The sequence below is a fragment of the Filicampus tigris genome, chromosome 5 (genome assembly GCF_054856515.1).
Source record: "Filicampus tigris isolate MCC_2025a chromosome 5, RoL_Ftig_1.0, whole genome shotgun sequence".
Lineage (NCBI taxonomy): Eukaryota > Metazoa > Chordata > Actinopteri > Syngnathiformes > Syngnathidae > Filicampus > Filicampus tigris.
Window position 1 is genome coordinate 14,489,435 of NC_141221.1, and position 18,372 is coordinate 14,507,806.

The following is an 18,372-nucleotide window of genomic DNA, read 5'->3' on the forward strand; positions in this document are numbered from 1 at the left end:
CCCAAACCAAAGCAGAATGTGACGCAAATATGTCCGGAACATGTGCATGCTTTGGAGCAAAAGGTCCAGTGCGGTGGCTCTCATCTGGACCCCATCAGGTTGCATATCCCCAGGCGGTCAGACTGGCATCCCTGTACCAGACCCGCTCCTTTATTAAAGCCTCAGCCTCCTGTGACCCGGCACACACAGAGCGGGCCCCGGGGTACGCTCACACATGGTTCCCATAGGTCACTTGGCTTGTTTTGTGACTTGCACGTTTGATTCTATCGCAGACCACATGTGGATCGGGAGTCGAAGGAACACGGCGCAAGGGGCTGCTCCCCGCAAAACATCTGCTTAATGATAGCGTACGCAGGGGAGGGGCTAACACGCAGGGGGCTCGGCAAAAGTTGAGACACACGACTAGAACAAGGTGAATTTCCACACCATGTTCAGCACACAGAGGTCAATCCCATATTCCCCTGCGAGCAAGATTTTTTTCACTTGGAATCCATCTTGCCAAATGCCCTTTCAAAACTACATGTAAAAAGGGTAATAGTAAAGACCTGCGCTGAACACAGGTTTTACAAGTGTTATTATTATCATTAAAGAGGGAGACATATTTTTTCCAAGAATATGTTCTATGCAAGATCACTAGTTGAAATGAGGCATTCTGATTAATATTGCGTTTGTGGAATAAGAGTTCATCCACCCGTTTTTAGCCATCTTTGGGGACGGCCATTTTGTCACTTCTGTCCACTGAAAATGACATCACAACTGCTCAGGGCTCAGGTAACGACCAATCATGGCTCATGTGTTTTCTGAAGCTGAGCCCGGTGGGGTGGTTTTTGCTGTTTAACTCATCTTCCACAAACGCAATATATCAGTATAATCAGAATGCCTTGTTTCAAGTAATGATACTGCTGGGAACACATCCTTGAAAAAAATATATGTTTGGGTTGATGTCATTTTTAAGGAAAAGGGGTTGTGTAACGTAATATCAGCGTAGTGATTTAGGCAGTGGCGTGCAGTCAAGGCCTTCGAGGCCTTCTCTGCTGGCGCAAACATGAAGCACTGACCTACATTTACTACTTAGACTAATTGTACCAATTGATTTCCAGCAATTTATCATTTCATAGCATGCATCTTTGCTGCCCAGCTTCCAGGCATGTTCAGTAATTGTAGATTTTATTATTTTATTTGGTCCAATCAGATTTCAGCTTTTCTTTGTGGCCATTTAAGTGTAATCTGCCCAAGGCCTTCACAATGAACACACACACACACACACACACACACACACATCATAAAAATGCCAAATTTTAGATTTACCACTCTGCGCCTTCGCGAAGGTTCATTGACGTCTGCCTTTTTTTCCGTCCTCTGATTGGTTGAGCTGAATTGACTCAGGTGTGTTGGAGGATGGAGACAACTGAAAGATGCAGGAAAGCGGCCCTCCAGGACCGGAGTGGGTTATAGTATGCACTCCCCTGTAAAAGTATTTATACCACTTACTGTACTTATTACATTGCAAAAGTAGTCATAATATTGTAGCAAGTGCGTATGTATTTTATAAGATGAATCTAAATGTATTTCATTCATGCGAATTCCTTTGGGTAACGTATCAACTGTTCTGACCTACCTAGGGTACGCGGTACCATGAAAAAAACAATGTAGGCAGTGGAGGAAGTTCATGGTGGTTGTGCATGCATGCATTAGTAGATTTTGGAAGAATTATTTTGTATTTTTGTAAGTGTAATCTATGCATAGTGTGGCTGACTATAGGTTGTACAATTACATTTTTAATATTCTGATACATGAACAGATGGTGTAACCCTCCTGGTAATTGGAACATTGTGAAATCAAATCTCTACTCTGGTGTTTAAATATCCGGTATTTGACTTTTTCATTGCATTTTTATATCATCATATTTGGGAGAATAACTTAAGAGCTGCAGGCTGTAGGCCTGGATCAGGAGATCATTTATTGCCAATTTTTTGGAACTTTGAAACTGCAACTCGGGGAGCTCCGTATATAAAGAGACACTAAACGCTGAAGCTGAGTTGAGACCAACTCCAGACCCCGCAAATCTCACTTATATTGCCTTTAGGAGGATAACGCACATGTGCTTATGTGGAGAAGAATTTGCTCCTTGGCCTCTGGAGAAATCCTGCAAAGCTGGTGAGTATGTTAACGTCTTTGCGAGGGAGGCCTTCATCCCCGAGAGGACGTCACGACTGTCTCTAAACCAGAAACCCAAATAGCGCTTTCCTAAAATTGTGTATTGATCATTTGTTTTCAATTCGAGAAAATTAGGTGAAAAAAATAATGACATAAATACATTGTATTAGAATTTAGGTTATCGTTTAGTTATTCAGTGCAAACTAAATAAGATGCTGGGTTTTTGCTGCAACCAAAATTGATATTTTACCTGCTCCGCTACCTCAACGGTGATTGTGGTTATCACGGTGGAAAGGGACACTGCAAAGGAAATGCTGATAAGATTTCTTTATTTGCATCCCAAGATAAAACCGCGACATGCACAGTCGAGGCCGGAGCGCCACTCTGGCCGTAGATCGTTGATGGACATTAAAGCGGGCAGTAAAAAGTGGGACTTAATGGCGGGAAAGTGAGCTACAGACCAGACGTCGACATTTAAGGCATGAGGGTCAGTGCAAATTAGATAAGAGTGCCAGCACAGGTTTGGTTTAGCACACTGGTTGGGTTAGAAATGTCAGTTTGCCATCTGATTTATGTTGGCAAGGTCAATGGCCTGAAAAAGAAAACAAACATGCAATGCATTAGAGTTACTGAGTTGTGTTTGGCATCATTCTTAAGAACAGCCTCGGAGCTCGTTCTAGAACGCGGGACAGTGAGGGCCGTGCCGTCACTGCATCTGATTGGCAGATAGATGTACGTGTTTCTTAAAGTGAGGTCAACCCAAAAATGTTTTTTTTTCCGAGAATGTGTTCGATGCAGGCCCACGAGCTGAAACAAGGCATTCTGATTAATATTGCGTTTGTGTAATATGAGAAATCCAGCCGTTTTTAGCTAGCTCAGTTGAGCAGCCATTTTGTCATTTCTGTCGACTGAAAATGACATCACAGCGACCAATCACAGCTCACCTGTTTTCTGAAGCTGAGCCGTGATTGGTTGTTACCTGAGTCCTGAGTAACTGTGATGTCATTTTCAGTTGACAAAAGTGACAAAATGGCCGTCCCCGGAGATGGCTAAAAACACTAACACACACACAAACGCAATATTAATCAGAATGCCTCGTTTCTGCTAGTGGGCCTGCACAGAACATATTCTGGAAAAAAACATGTTTGGGTTGACTTCTGCTTTAAAGGAGGGTCACTGCCATTTGATTGGCTAGTACAGTATATGTTTGCACTTCTGAGCCCGGTTTTCATCCACTAAATTGAAAAAACCAAAAAAAAAACCAATGAAACACAGATAACTTGTAACCAGGAAGGGAAAAAAACACCATAGTCTCCACATCGTCGTGAAAATTGATGGATGGATGTTCCACTTCACTTTATAAAGAACTACCAGTAGTGTAATATTTATTCGATAGAAAGTTCTTACTTTGTTAAAATATTGTGGTATTTGAGGAAATGGGAAATTGGTAGCATAGTTGTTCTCACAGCTGCTCAATTACCATTCGAGTTTCAAGTTTCTCACTCCTGTTGTTTGACGACGAAGGCTCCCTAGTTAAGCAACGAGTTATGCACTCCACTCCAGACTTTTAACGGCTTCAATTCAAAATATTTATTCGACGGCTGAAAAGACCAGACAAGAAGCTGATGAGTATGAGAGGAAGTCACATGTCTGGATCAATGAAACCAGGGAGCTTCATTGCATTAAACATAAAGTGCCTTGAGGCCAAGGCAGTGGTCAGACGGTTGTGATAAACAAGTCGCTTGACTGTAGGCAGCAATACAGACTTAGCCTGATTCATCTGGTGAGACTTTCTCTAAAATGTTACTGTAAAATGTCCTTGGGGCATTGTGTCGTGTACGGAATGGTCAGACTAATTAAAATGTAACTTAAAAAAATAATAATAACAAATACATTTATATATACCGGTCTATATAGATTTATGATATAATACAAATAATATATTAATATAATATAAATAAATAAAAAGTAAGTGGTCTCTTTTTTAAATGTACAGTACTGAGCAAAAGCTTTCTTGTTTGAATTACTGTACCTTAAAATAAGAACAAGAGAGGCATTGGAAATTCATGATGATTAATTCACACAAAATTATGCCTTTTTTCCCATTCAGGATATTTTTTAGACCACAACTATTATCATTATTATTTTGGTTGTTAGCTAACATTAGCATAAACTATAGAAAAGCTGCGACTGTACATTTCATTGCAGTGACAAACAACTATGCACTGCTTATCAGCCTATTTCTTTTTATGTGCTTTCCAACTGTTGTCATGATAGCGTTGCTAGACAACAAATCTAATGATGATGGCTGAAGCATTTAGATAAAATTGTTCCACTAATCATACTTCCAATCTTGTAATCGACCAAGCAATTGCTAATGGAAAAACCAAACCTATGCTTGCAGGTCTTTTCTCACTGTCTTAGAGCAACAGCTGAAGACAAACTCCTCACTTCTGCCACAGTCTTAAAAGTTAATTCACACACACACACACACACGACACACACTGAGAACGCTTGCTCCCATACGTGAGGGAGGGAGGGAGGGCTCAAGTAACTAACAGTCGCACGGCTACGTGCAGCGCGCTCATTTTTTAGTGATCAGCCTTCAGGTGAGGACATCGCACCAGGATTGCTCACATCAAAGACGTGACAAAGAGGAGGAGGAAGGCTCAAGCGTGCCCTTCAGGACAAGTGCCTCAGCACCTCAGTGCTGTGTGACGGTGTGTAGTCATTTCGGGGCGGGAGTCAAAAGCCCGCAGAGATGGAGAGAGAGAGAGAGAGAGAGAGAGAGAGAGAGAGGAGAGAGAGAGCGATACGAGTCAAATGGATTATCTGACACACGCTTGGATTGGCCGACATGACGCTGAAATTTTTTGAGGGGGTTTCTCAGAGCAAACTCTGCTAAGGCTTGGACTGCACATGTGGAGTGTGGCTGGTAGCAAGCACACTGCGTGCTGCCCATTATTTGAATTCACCGGATGAGGAAGACTTCCACCTGGATATCTATGAACTCTTTTTTGTCTAATTGTAGCACCTGCCTGGACGTGGGAACCGCCGGATGGCAAGCAAGAGAACGGTTTTGCAGCGTACACTGAATGACAAACAAGAAGCTTTCATTTTAAATTTCTCCTAATTGATGTTCCTTCACACCGATTTGCTCCCTTGTAACTTGGACTGGAGGCTTTCTGATTTCTCAAAAGTAGAGAACTCAGAGGAATACCAGCTGGAGGCTCGCTGAGCAGCTTTTAGGTCAAACATACGGCAGAGGGAATCAGAGGATTTCGTACAGGTGCTACATAAATTGGATTCTGCAGGGGGGAACGATCGGACCCAGTGCGGACTGTGGAGGGCTCCCCTCCCTGCCCTCCCAGCCTATCTGCGCCCCCAGCAGCATGTCCCAGGCTCTGAGGCTGCCTCGAGTCCTCCACACAGCACACTACCATGACCAGATGTGCTGCTGGAGGGAGTAAGGCTGCCTCGTCCTGCTCCGGAATTGACTTTGGGGCTCATTTTTGCTCCGGGACCAACCACTGGTTGAGGCCCGCCACACTGTTTTCCTCGTGGTCTCTGCCTCTCCTGCTGGCCTTGGTAGCTCTTGTCATCTCTCTGCCTGGAGCAGCCTGCCATCAGCTCAGGAGAGACAGACTGAGGCTCGCTCTACCGCGGAGCCACGGGGCTCGGCTGAACATTTCAGAAAGCGAGGGTGTCTACGAGCCCAGGGCCACTGGGGGGCCCCCGGGTCGGACTGGGGGACCGCAGGGTAGGCATGTGCGCAGTTACAACCATCTCCAAGGAGACATACGCAGGAGGAAGCTGTTCTCTTTCCAGAAGTTTTTCCTGAGGATCGACAAGAACGGAAGGGTCAGCGGGACAAAGAGCAAGGATGACCCTCTCAGTGAGTAATCAACATAGGAATCAGACCTTAAAGGGGAAGTCAACCCAAACATATTCCGGAATATGTTCTGTGCAGGTCCACGAGTCTAAACACGGCATTCAGATTCATATTACGTTTGTGGAATATGAGAAATCCAAACGTTTTTAGCTAGCTTGGATGGGGGGCTTTTGTTGACTGAAAATGACATCGAAGTTGCTCAGGGCTCAGGCCACACGTGGCTTCAGAAAACAGGTGAGCCGTGATTGGTCGTTATCCGAGCCCTGAGCAACTTCGATGTCATCTTCAGTCGACAGAAGTGACAAAATGGCTGCCGCCTCAGCTAGCTAAAAGGTGGATTTCTCTTATTCCACAAAACGCAATATTCATCAGAATGCCGTATTTCAAGTTGTGGGACTTCATAGAAGATATTCTGGAAAAAATATGTTTGGCTTGACTTCCCCTTTAAGAAAAAAAAAATGCTGTGAAGGTATCTATCTGTAGTCATCCTTTTAAGAGTTTTACTGTATATGTGTTGCACATGACCAAAATTGACCTTCCGGGACTTCTGTTGTTCTGACAGCCTCCGAGGAAACCCCATTCTGTACTACGACATGAAGCATTCCCGGTTGTTTAGTTTGAAACCAGACATCCAACGCTATCTGTCCTGTCCAAACACTCAGCATCGAGTTGGAAGCCCTCAAATGGCTTTAAAAGGAGCAAAAGCAGATAACCGGGCCATTATCAGGCAGTCTTCACAGCCCAGAGTAAACGCTGATAACAACCACCAAGCAACAGGGAGGGGGATATGGAAGTCAGCCCCGATGATGGTTCTATAATCGTCCTGCCTCTCTGTGTGTCCCAGATGAACAAATGACATCCCTCGATCAGAGACATTTGCTTTCCGGAGAAACTTTGAAGCAATCAGACGTAACGGCCGTTCTCGATAAGCCTTCCCGCCGAGCTACACGTGTGTGCCTATCAGACTCCCGACCACTCACATGCTCCGGTGGGTGTGCGACCTTATAGTTGCCGCCGACGACGCATGTGCTCGGGGAGTAGTCACTCATATTTTCTCCTCACGTGCTCTTTTCTCCCCTTGTGGAACCTTTTAATGTTCCTCCGGGAATGCTAAACCACACTTTCAATCAAAGCGAGCCTACAACGTCAGGGGAAATTTTTGTTTTGACAAGGTCATGACAGAAGCAAGTTTATTTACACACTGATGCCTTGACTGCCATATTTGTTAGCCGTTCCTTTTAGGTTGTAAAGCCGACATGAACGGTGTACATGCGACCGACAGTATTATATTAGTGGTGTCTTAAACTTTCCGTACACACGGGAGCTGATTTACCCTGTCTGTCAGCCTACGTGCTCTTCTCACGTTCAGTCGCGTATGCGTCTCAAAAGTCAGAGGGAGTTAGCGTGGCCGTCGCGTCTGGGAGGGCGGCGGAAACGAGCCGAGGGGACGAATCGCAGGTACAAGTTCATGAATGGCACGGCCGATCATTGTGGTCACATCAAAGCCGGGTGTCCTCCACATCAATGGGGCTGCCATCAAAAAGCTCTGTCCTAAGGGGGTCCGGGGACACTGTGTGGATTTGGTGCTCTTGTATCAGGTTCACACGGTAAAGGACACCACACAACAGCAGCTTCAGTCTTTGCTCCCTGGGGCCAGACATGATCTCCGGTTTGATGTCTTTTGTAGACTCCGCACAGTCCCTTGAAGTGACAAAATATCCCGTTTTGTTCGATGAGCGGTAGAACAGCCTTGCCCCGCTCGCGAGCATGAAAATGTAAGGTAAACTCGTCCAAACAGTTCAAATATGACGGTTCCTCTCATAGTATTATGAAGGCGCTTGGGATGTGCAAGCGCCGGTTTCGGGTGCTGCGAGTACCCAGCTGAGTGTCTCTTAAAGAGCCAGTATCCAGTCCCCCGCAGATTTATGGGGATGCCAGCGCAAAACTGTCCCACATGGCTTTCCAACCCGCTGGGAGCACGTGTTAAGGTTAGAACGAGATACTGTATAGAGCAAGCCTCTTTGCTAAGTACCTATCCGCAGAAGCATGTGGTTCAAATATATGAATAAAAATATGACTTGGTTCCTTGTGGTACAAGCCTGTCTACATTACAAAATGCGTGTGGGAGTGCGTAGGTGCCATGTGTGCACTGAGATGCCTGTGGACATGGTGAGTTTGTACAAGTGAGGTTTTTTTCTTCATACACATTTGTCTTCTTTAATCAGAGTTGTGGCCTTTTGCACGGCAAAAACAGATGGAGCTCTTATGGAGGTTTGGGGCAGAAAGAAAGGGAGAGATGTATATCTTTTCATAAATGGGATGGATATCCCCTCTGTGTAAATACGCCCAGTGTGGTCCTTTTTAAGTGCTATTCGGACAGATCCAGACGTCCACCTCAGCATGAGAACGACATGTAATTTCGTGCCAGCTGTGAAGGTTGGATGTTCAAAGGGGAAGTCAACCCCAAAATATGTTCTGTGAGCCTCCACAAGTCAAAACTCGGCATTCTGATTAAAATTGGATCTGCGCAATATGAGTCGAGCAGCAATATCCATCTGTTTTTAGCCATCTCAGGAGGCGGCCATTTTGTCACTTACTGTCGACTGAAAACGACATCACAACTGCTCAGGGCTCAGGTAACGACCAATCACGGCACACCTGTTTTCTGAAGCAGAGCCGTGATTGGTCGTTACCTGAGCACTGAGCGACTGATGTCCTTTTGAGTTGACAGCAAATGGGTGGATTTTACTGCTTAACTCATATTCCACAAACGCAATATTCATCAGAGTGATGAATCTGCATTAAAGATAATATTATAAAGAAAAAATGGGATTGACGTCCACTTTAAGAAAGAAAAGTATGAATGAAGAGTGAGGAAGGATTGCAAAACAAGCTGCAAAGTGCATGCCTTCTCATATCTTTTGGAAAAACACTTCCATTCCACAACCAACGCGCCATTTGCAGTTGTTGAGCGTATCCAACAAGCCGCACGTTACCTGAGCTATGTTGCTATATTTTGAATACACATAGCTGCTTCATTTGGTACACATGCACAATTTAATAGGACTCAGCACAGGAGATGGAGTAAAATTGGTCTTTTAAAGGGAAGGCAACTCCAAATTTTTCTTGACAATAATATGTGCTTCCACTAGTCTGAGCACGCCATTCTGATGAATATTGCATTTGTGGAATATGATTAAAAGAGCAAAATCCCCCCGTTTTTGTCAGTCTCAGGGGGCGGCCATTTTGCCACTTGCCGTCGACTGAAAATGACATCACAGTTGCTTGGTTCTCAGGTAACGAGCAATCACGGCTAACCTGTTTTCTGAAGCTGAGCCGTGATTGGTCATTACCTGAGCCCTGAGCAACTGTGATCTCTGGGGGCGGCCATTTTGTCTTCTGTCGACTGAAAATGACATCACAACTGCTCACAACAACCAATCGCGGCTGACCTGTTGTCTGAATCTGAGCCATGATTGGTTGTTGTGACCAGTTGTGATGTCATTTTCAGTCGACAGAAGACAAAATGGCCGCCCCCAGAGATGGCTAAAAACGAGTGCATTTTGCTGCTTAACTTATATTCCACAAATGCAAAATTAATCAGAATGCCGTGTTTCAACTAGTGGGCCTGCTGGGAAGATATTCTTGAAAAAAATATGTTTGGGCTGACTTCCGCTTTAAGGCCCAAATTATAAAACTGACTGGTCTAATACCTATGTACACTATTTTTATTTTAAGAGAAATGTCATGCTTGCAATTGTTTTGTTTGTTCAAATATGTTTACAATGTGTTTAAGGAGGTTGATGTAGCAATCTTAACTGTTTAAAAGCATGTGGTAAGGCTTACGTTGATGTGAGGACAGTGTTAAAGGATTCTGGTTGGACTGGTGGTGACTATGGTTATGGTTCAGGAAACAAGCGCCAATCAATGTAATGTGCTCGGGAAGTGGCTGTCTGGAGTTCCCGTGATTTGTTTGATGTCATGACTGCCTCCCTCACTTCACTGATTCCTTGAGCCGCTGCACCCTTGCATGTGGAGACACCCATCACGGGGAGGGAGACGACACCCTTTGATCAACGCCACTCTTCTGTCTGATGACTGTTTGTATGGCAGCGGCTTCCACTTTTGGCCTACTACACCCCGTTCCGGATCTGAGGCCAGAAGCTGTGTAGCGGAGTGGACAGTGGAGCGCGCAGGTGTGTCCCAAAAGAACAATCCCTCCCTTAAAAGCACGGCGGCTTCTCTCCTTGTCCGCGAGGTCGTGACTGTATCGGTTTCGAGTTCAAACGATGGCACCTCCGGGCGATGAGGTCTGAAGCGGCAAGGCGGCAGTGGGGACTGTGACACAACGGCCATTGAAGATCTGAGAGGAGCTGGTTTCTGTGTGGAGATCAGGTGTCTGGGATGAAGTGAGGATGTAAGACAATCTATGGCCCGCTCCGGCTGCTCTGTAAACATGGGAGGGATGAAAAGCGAGAGAACAGAGGAAGACAGTGGAGCCGTGACAGTGAGACTCGGGGGTGGAGTGAGGATTAGAAAAGGCTGTAATGATCACTGATCAAAGTCAGCCACCGGAGGCAGGGGCGAGACAGCTTGTATGTACGCTGGCTCGCACGCACGCGCGTAAATGTGCTCATGTACGCTCATGAACACTTTTAGCGGGTGGATATACGTTCAGCGCAATCGAACACGATCGAATGTGTCCAACAATCTGCTCAGTGCTGCATGTTTCACCCATCCATTTTCAATAATTAAATGTGGTAGTTTGCAGTAGCGAAGAAATCAAGTGCATCATGCTTAGAGCTGCTCCTAATATTTTGTACGTCTCACATGGCTAAAAGAGGGAAAATATGCAAGTGTAATCCTTCACCAACGCTAAATTCAACTTCAGTTGTTTATGATGCTGTTCCGTGTCCTACTGCGACGATATATTCCAAATGTGTAAAAGGAAAGTCCGAATGCGCCAGCGTCTACCACTAACCTTTGCTGACACCGTAATAAAGTCATAATTACAGTCAATAGACCCTAAACACTGTAGAAAGCAATCAAATGAAATACATTAAGTATTGCAGTAACTGAGCGTACCCGCTTATGTCGTGCGTATTCTTGCGTTACGGCGCAAACTAGTTCATTGATGCCCATCGTGACGCTGTAGGTCTCGAGCCTCCTGAACCAAAGACAACAATGCTTTATTTCTCCTGGGAAAACAATCACTATGAACCACAGATTGGCAAGACTTCAGCAATAGAAATCAAGTATGTTCTCCCAAAAAAAAAAGCATTAAATCAAGAGATTGATGTGCTGAATATATAATGATGATATGTGAAAGTAGTGCAAGCGCATTGTTATAATTCTTCTGTACTGGCATGGATAGATGAACAAAGTTACATTATTTGTAGTAAATAAATAATTATTGTCAGACCAATTATGTGAAATTAGATAATTTCACACTTGACATACTTGTCTCAGTGCAGTGGCACACAGTGGTTATGAATTACTGCTTTACACAACAGTCTTAACAGAAAACGGATAAAAGCTATCATGTCACTTCAGTGACTTTGAGGTAAATGCATTGAAAACAGCTTTACGTGTACATTTTTACACTCCCTATTAAAGCTGGGTTTTTCCGGAGAGCTCTTGAAAATAAATGGCGCTGATATGGAATTGTGAACGGCGAAATATTGTGTCTTTGGAGATAGCATCAGAGTCATAAAAGAGGCTGGACAGGGGTGTGAAGATTGGCTCAGTTCTCCCACCCTGTTGTGTTGAAAGCACTTATCGCCGTCACCTCAAGTCGCTGGCACTGGTGTCATCACGCATCAATTATGTGATGGTGGAACATCCCTGTGTGATAATATACCGCCGTGCTGACTTCCGCGCAAAAAGCAAAGGCGTCTTAATATCAGATCTGTCATTTTGGCTCTGATGCGGAAACTTTGCGGTCTGGTGGATATGTAGGCACGTCTTCTAAATTTGACGCACAATAGAGAAGAGTGTTATTAACTCTGACAATTTGTAATGATCAAAAAAAATCTACTACGACCTGACGAATGCATGCTATTTCATGCTAACACATCCTCCATGTTTGAGCGATAAAAAATATGTCTGCTTAAAGCCTCCTGGAATATATCTCATCGGGTCGTCACAGGGCTTTTCCACATCACAACAACAAGGCGCTCTAAAACAAAAGTGAAAGCGGGAACGCCGTTGTCCACACGCTGGCTGTCAAGTGTGATGAAAAACATTTTCCCTTCTCTTCAATCTTCCATCTTTGTCTGAGTGATATGCGTGCACTCACAGCTGACAACGGAGGCACTCTAAAGTGGCCACACCGGCGGACAATCTGAAGGAAAGACTCGTATTTTCGTAATAGATAGCCACCTAGCTGCATGTCACAGTTGTGCTGGAAAACCACTGATGTAGATGAAGGCGCTCAATTTTCTCATGTAGTTGGGGAGGAGCTAGTCATGCCGCACTTCAAAGTTCATCACGTGGCACAGTTTTAGCCCCGCCCTTGCAAAAAATCTGGGAAACTAAAAAAGTGAAACAGTTAAATGATCTATCTCCATATTTGAGAACTATATAGTTCCCTGTCTCTGCACATTTTGCGGATTTTTTTTTTTTTTTAGAAACAAATCTCTGAATTCACTTTACAAGGTATTTGAACACAACTTTCCCATTTTACTAGCTGGTGTCAAACTACCCCAAAATTGTCGGTGTTCTGCACACTTACTTTTTATCCCCTACAGGTCTATGAGTGCCCCAATATCTCCTCCCTTCGTGCTCATTGCCGACTCCGATCACACACACCGCCGGCAGAGAATGAGACAAGTGGTTGTGGTGGTCAAAGGACACATTGGGAAGTTATATCTCTCTGACCTCTGACAAAGACCACGTACCTGGGCTATAAATTAGCTCCACTAACAGTCGCAGAGAACCTTGAATTATTTGCGTGGGGACTTAAAAACCTGACCAAGCAAACAGAATTAACCGAGCCAGAGATTTTCAGTGGTGTCCTCCTATTCATTTTCAAATTGTGCAGCTGGAATCGGTTACACGGTTGTAAATCTTGTTTGCAGTTGTAAAACGTTCAATCTCCCATCCCGTATTCCCTTGCGTAGTTGATGTGTGCGAAGTCAACCCAAACATATTATATTTTTTTTCAAGAATATGTTCTATGCAAGCCCACTCGTTGAAACAAAGCATTCTGGAATAAGAGTTAATCCACTCGTTTTTAGCCATCTCCGGGGGCGGCCATTTTGTCACTTCTGTAGACTGAAAATATCATCACAGCTAGTCAGGGCTCAGGTAACGACCAATCACGGCTGACCTGTTTTCTCAAGCTGAGCCGTGATTGGTCGTTACCTGAGCCCTGACTAGGTGGGATGTCATTTTCAGTTGACGGAAATGACAAAATGGCCAGCCCATGAGATGGCTAAAAAGGAGTGGATTTCACTGCTTAACTCAGATTCCACAAACTCAATATTAATCAGAATGCCGTGTTTCAACTTGTGGGCCTGCTGGGAACATATTTCAAAAATATATATGTTTGGGTTGATTTCTCAATAAGAAAAAAAATACACATTAAAAGACCATAGGACACAGGTGACAGACAATGTGCACTGTTCTCTTCTCTTATCTGCAGCAGGAAAATATTTCACCCATTTACATCCTCTGCATTCTTTTTTTCATTCATTTTTTTCGGGTTTTTGTCTTTGCTAACCGAAAAGCGATTCTCATTTTTCCATTTTCAGCATTCGGAATGGGAACACATATTAACAAAATGCTGTTGTGACTGTATTCTAGGTATTCTGGAAATTACATCGGTGGACGTGGGAGTGGTGGCTATCAAAGGGCTGAACAGCAACTACTATCTGGCAATCAGCAGGAAGGGAGAGCTGTACGGAGCGGTGAGTATACGGGTCAGAGGTCCCATCCAGATGCTTTTAGACACATCATCCTGAGTTTATCATTAAAAAAAAAAAAAAAAAGATCTTATCTGTTAATCCTCTGCAGTTACATTTTGCCAAGTGTGCACTCGGGAAACTGAAGGGAGAACAGTGCAATCTCAAATTGGGTCACAGTGAATTGATGTCACACACAATCAGATTTTAAACAAGTTATCCCACTGGCGATAACGGCGAATCGCTGATGGAATAGTGGTTGATTCCCTCGACTCCCTTGCAGACAATGCGGGTTCACTTCCTGCCATCTGACAGTGTGAATGTGTCGGACTAAGACATTTTGTCACTTCTGTTGACATGGCAGTTGCTCGGGGCTCAGGTAACGATCAATCACGGCGTACCCGTTCCTAAAGCTGAGCCATGAGGGCTAAAAGGGGATTTATTTAGCTGCTTAACTCGTATTTCACAAACCTAATATTAATCAGAAGGCCATGTTGGGGCTGAATTCCCCTTTAATAATGGTTCAAAGTTTTGGTTTTATAGGTGTATTTTTTTCTCAGAAACGTTTCCAATTGTCAACTTCAAGCATGTACAACTGTAGATTAAGAAGTACAGTGGTACCTCTACTTACGAAATTAATTGGTTCTGGAAGAAATTTTTTAAGTAGAAAATTTTGTAAGTAGAGACGCGTTTTCCATGTAAATGCCCTAATCCGTTCCAAGCCCACCAATATTCAGACATAAATGTTTTATAAAGCATAAAAATGCATCAAAACATGTAACAAATACATGTTATAATTAGATTATTGCACAATAAATGAGAGTTGTGCATAATGTAAAAAATAAAGAATAGAGTAAAGAATAAAAATGATGGTCATTTGCTTTCCATATCGCTTTTTGCCCTCTTTGATTCATGTTCTCTCAGAAGTGGTTTTTGCCTGGCGTTTTGTAAAGAACTGATTCAATAAGATGGCGGCTGTCGATACATTACAGTCATATTCTTTGGAGATCAATCAAATGCATCCCTTTTTCATACTTGTTTATTATCTCTTGCTTTGTTTGTATGGACAAAAAAAAAAGAAATTTTCTCCTTTTTTTCTTTTCCTCGTTTCTAATTCACGTAAAACTATGGGAACACCTCATGGCCCCAGGGGCGAATGACGAGGACGCTGCATAGACATATCTATCACATATCTATCTATCTACCTGTCTATCTACAGACATAGACACATACGGTAGAGGTCCATCTTAGCCAATGGGATGCCAGGAAGATGCTAGGTAATAGCCAATGGCAGAGCAGCTATGAGTATGTTGCGTTCAGGAAACTCCGGAGCTGCGAGTAGCATCCCATACTGTATTTTTACCTTTCGTATCCTGAAATGTATTTCGTAACAAGAGGCAAACGTACCAGACAAACCTTACGGATTTGCGCATAAAACATTTTTACATGAGGAATAAAAAATTGACACATGGTGCCTCTTCTTTTCCCTTTTTCTAGAGGGACTTTGGCATTGACTGCACCCTGAAGGAGCGCATTGAGGAAAACGGCTACAACACGTACGCTTCAGCCGAATGGAAGAACAAGAAGCGGCAGATGTTTGTGGGCCTGAACATCCACGGGAGGCCTGTGCGAGGGAAGAGAACGCGCAGGAAAAACACGGCCACCCACTTCCTTCCAATCATGGCGTGAGCCCGTCGTCAAATGTGTCGGAAAAAGGACAAATGCAGCACTGGTAAGGAGAGGCGTTCCTCTCCTGAAGGTGAAGACTCTCACTAGGAAATTTTAGAAAAAAGGCACTAACACTGACAAACAACTGAGATATGTACTTTATTTGAGAGAGGCGATTGTTTATATGTTTAATGTGGCACAGGATGCAATATTTATCTTATTTCTGTGCCAAACAGGAGCTACATGGCAAATATAAATATGAGTCCCCCAGCTAATAAGCAAGTGTAGATGCAGACAAATGGGTGACCTAATATGTCCTGTTTATCATTAAACTCTAGAGAACACAACAAAGCAAATGCTCAATGACTTAACGCCTGTGTTTTGTCTGCACTGTACCAATTTTATTTATTTTGTGATTATTTAACTGGAGGGGAACACTTAGGACGTGAGCATTCCTTGGCATTCTTCACTTTTTTTTAATAGGATCTCTATCAAGTGGAAATAAAATAGTTTTTCTCCTCTGCATCCCATCTGTTGTGTTCACCGCACACTCTTGACTTGTGAGTGTTCAGGTCACGGTATGTGAGTCTTTATCTGCATGGCCGACAAGGCAACCATTAATGTCTGAAGGCTGGCAAATCCATGTGGCAACCATTGCTCTGATTATCTTCCAAACCGAGCGGAAACATAAAGACAAGACAGGAGGGAGGGAGAACACAGCACTGATATGGTTCATAGATGCAGGCGGAATTGACTTTGATCTGAGGACGCCCATGGTGGACATTGACACTGAAGCACCTGCTGAAAATATGAATTTAGAAAAACCTGAAGACTCAGCCTGGCCTCGGATGCTTTCTGGTTGCCGCGGCGCGAAACCGCGAGGAAGGCGCAACATGAACTGCGTCTGACCACCCACTTCCCTCAGTCATCATGCACAAGCGCGCTAATCAGTGACAGATGTCTTGATGCCAGATCAAACGAGCGCGGGGAGAACATTAATGCCACAAGTTTCTGGGCCTCGTGTCTTCTTATCTTGTCTCAATAAATATCTATTTTGGCAAAGCTATGGGACAGTGGCAAGGTACAGGGCCGTGGTTCTCAACCTTTGTCACTCTGGGACCCGCATTGTCACTAAGTCAAAACCCATATAGATATACCGTAGATATAGATAGATAGATAGATAGATAGATAGATAGATAGATAGATGAAAATTTTATATTCCTCTAGCTAGATAGATAGATTATGAGTAAATAATTGATTGACTTAAATTACGAGTAAATAACATAGACAGACAGGCAGACAGACACACTCGTTTAGCTAGCTAGCTAGCTAGCTAGCTAGCTAGCTAGATAGATAGATAGATAGATAGATAGATAGATAGATAGATACATAGATACATAGATACATAGATAGAGTAAAAGTACTCTTACTTGAGTATAATTTCGGGATACTGGACCCATCTCTGGTGATTTCTTGTAATTTCTTACACCTGTCCCAACCCACTAGTTCTTATCAGAATAACAAATACAGACTATAGCACTTTTCAGTATTTTTTTCCTTTTATCCCAGACATTTAACATTATATTTTCCTCTTGTGGTGACTCACGTAATGAGAAATGCTGCCGTGCAATCCTCCAGTGGCATGGTGTTTACTGCATCAGAGAGTTGTTGTTGCTAAATCTAAGATAATTTATCTTAGAGGGAGCCTTTGGCCCCCTGGATGGAATCAAACCACATAGTAGGCTTGAATTTTCTTTAATTCATTCCTAATGACTCTTGATACGATATAATGAGGCACCAGGGAATTATCCTAAATGGAGCTAATGAATAGCGGCCTTGTAGGGAACGGGGTCCATCAGCAGACACACTTATGCCCGACCCCTCCTCCAGCATTAGCACCAGTGTCGTTTGTCATCGTGTGCACTCCCCAGACACTTGAAAGTGTTCGAACTTCCTCCGGGACGCTGGCATATGGGGGACAGCAATAAGAGAAAATAGCTGCGGCAATCTTTTATCAAAGTAGGACCTCGCATTCTGGCGCGGGAATTCACTGTATATAATGCGATCCAGCTTTGGGAAACAAGTGGAAAATGCCTGGAGGCTGAAAACAACTAATGAATACTTACACTGTGAAGTCTGGTGCAACACATGTTTGTAGTGGGCCGCTACCGAATGAGCTCGGGGTGGGAGAGGCACTTCCGAAAATATTTTGTGGGGCAAAAAAAAATGTTTGTTAGACTGCATTACAATGATCGCATACAAAACTCTTGATTGTCATTCGATTTGCTGCAATGAAACTATTTAGGCCCTCATGGCATTCACACACTGCAGCCTCTTTCAGTTTGTGTTTGTTTCCGGGGGTTTCTCCCTTCAGTCTCCTCTTCAGGAAGTGAAATGCTTGCTGCAGTAAAGGCCTGGAAAAACATTTCAAACGAAGAATGCAACAGTCTGAGTAAGTCAGTGGGTTGCAGGCTTGGTGGAGTCATTACAACTAAGGGTTATGCCACCAAATATGAAATATTATTAACTTAAAAGTTAATTTAACAATGTTGTTCCAAACTTTTGCTCACTTGACAAGTGGGTGGCTTCAAGCAAAAGCTGTTCTGTCCTGTGTAACACATCTTGATGTAAATGCCATTAAACTAAAAGATGGAATTCTGAGCTTCTGTCTGATAGTCATCTTTTGATCCTTTTTTTTCTTTATTTGAGCATCATGTTTAAAACAAAAAAAATTTAAAATTCACATGTTTC

The 18,372-nt window shown here is 43.5% G+C and overlaps 1 protein-coding gene across 1 annotated transcript; it reads left to right on the forward strand.

Moving 5' to 3' along the window:
* The first annotated feature begins 4,807 nt into the window (after positions 1-4,807).
* LOC147147397 (fibroblast growth factor 10-like) lies at positions 4,808-16,146 on the forward strand. The gene is made up of 3 exons (XM_086031299.1): positions 4,808-6,052; positions 13,856-13,959; positions 15,451-16,146. The coding sequence occupies exons 1-3, from the start codon at positions 5,599-5,601 to the stop codon at positions 15,640-15,642; spliced, it is 750 nt and encodes a 249-aa protein (XP_085887425.1). The 5' UTR covers positions 4,808-5,598; the 3' UTR covers positions 15,643-16,146.
* Positions 16,147-18,372: the final 2,226 nt, after the last annotated feature.

Bases quoted from the DNA above. Each gene is read 5' to 3' on its own strand.
- LOC147147397 (XM_086031299.1), top strand. From the start codon at position 5,599: ATGACCAGATGTGCTGCTGGAGGGAGTAAGGCTGCCTCGTCCTGCTCC. The intron at 6,053-13,855 runs GTGAGTAATCAA...ACTGTATTCTAG, and splicing joins GAGCAAGGATGACCCTCTCA to GTATTCTGGAAATTACATCG. The intron at 13,960-15,450 runs GTGAGTATACGG...CCCTTTTTCTAG, and splicing joins AGGGAGAGCTGTACGGAGCG to AGGGACTTTGGCATTGACTG.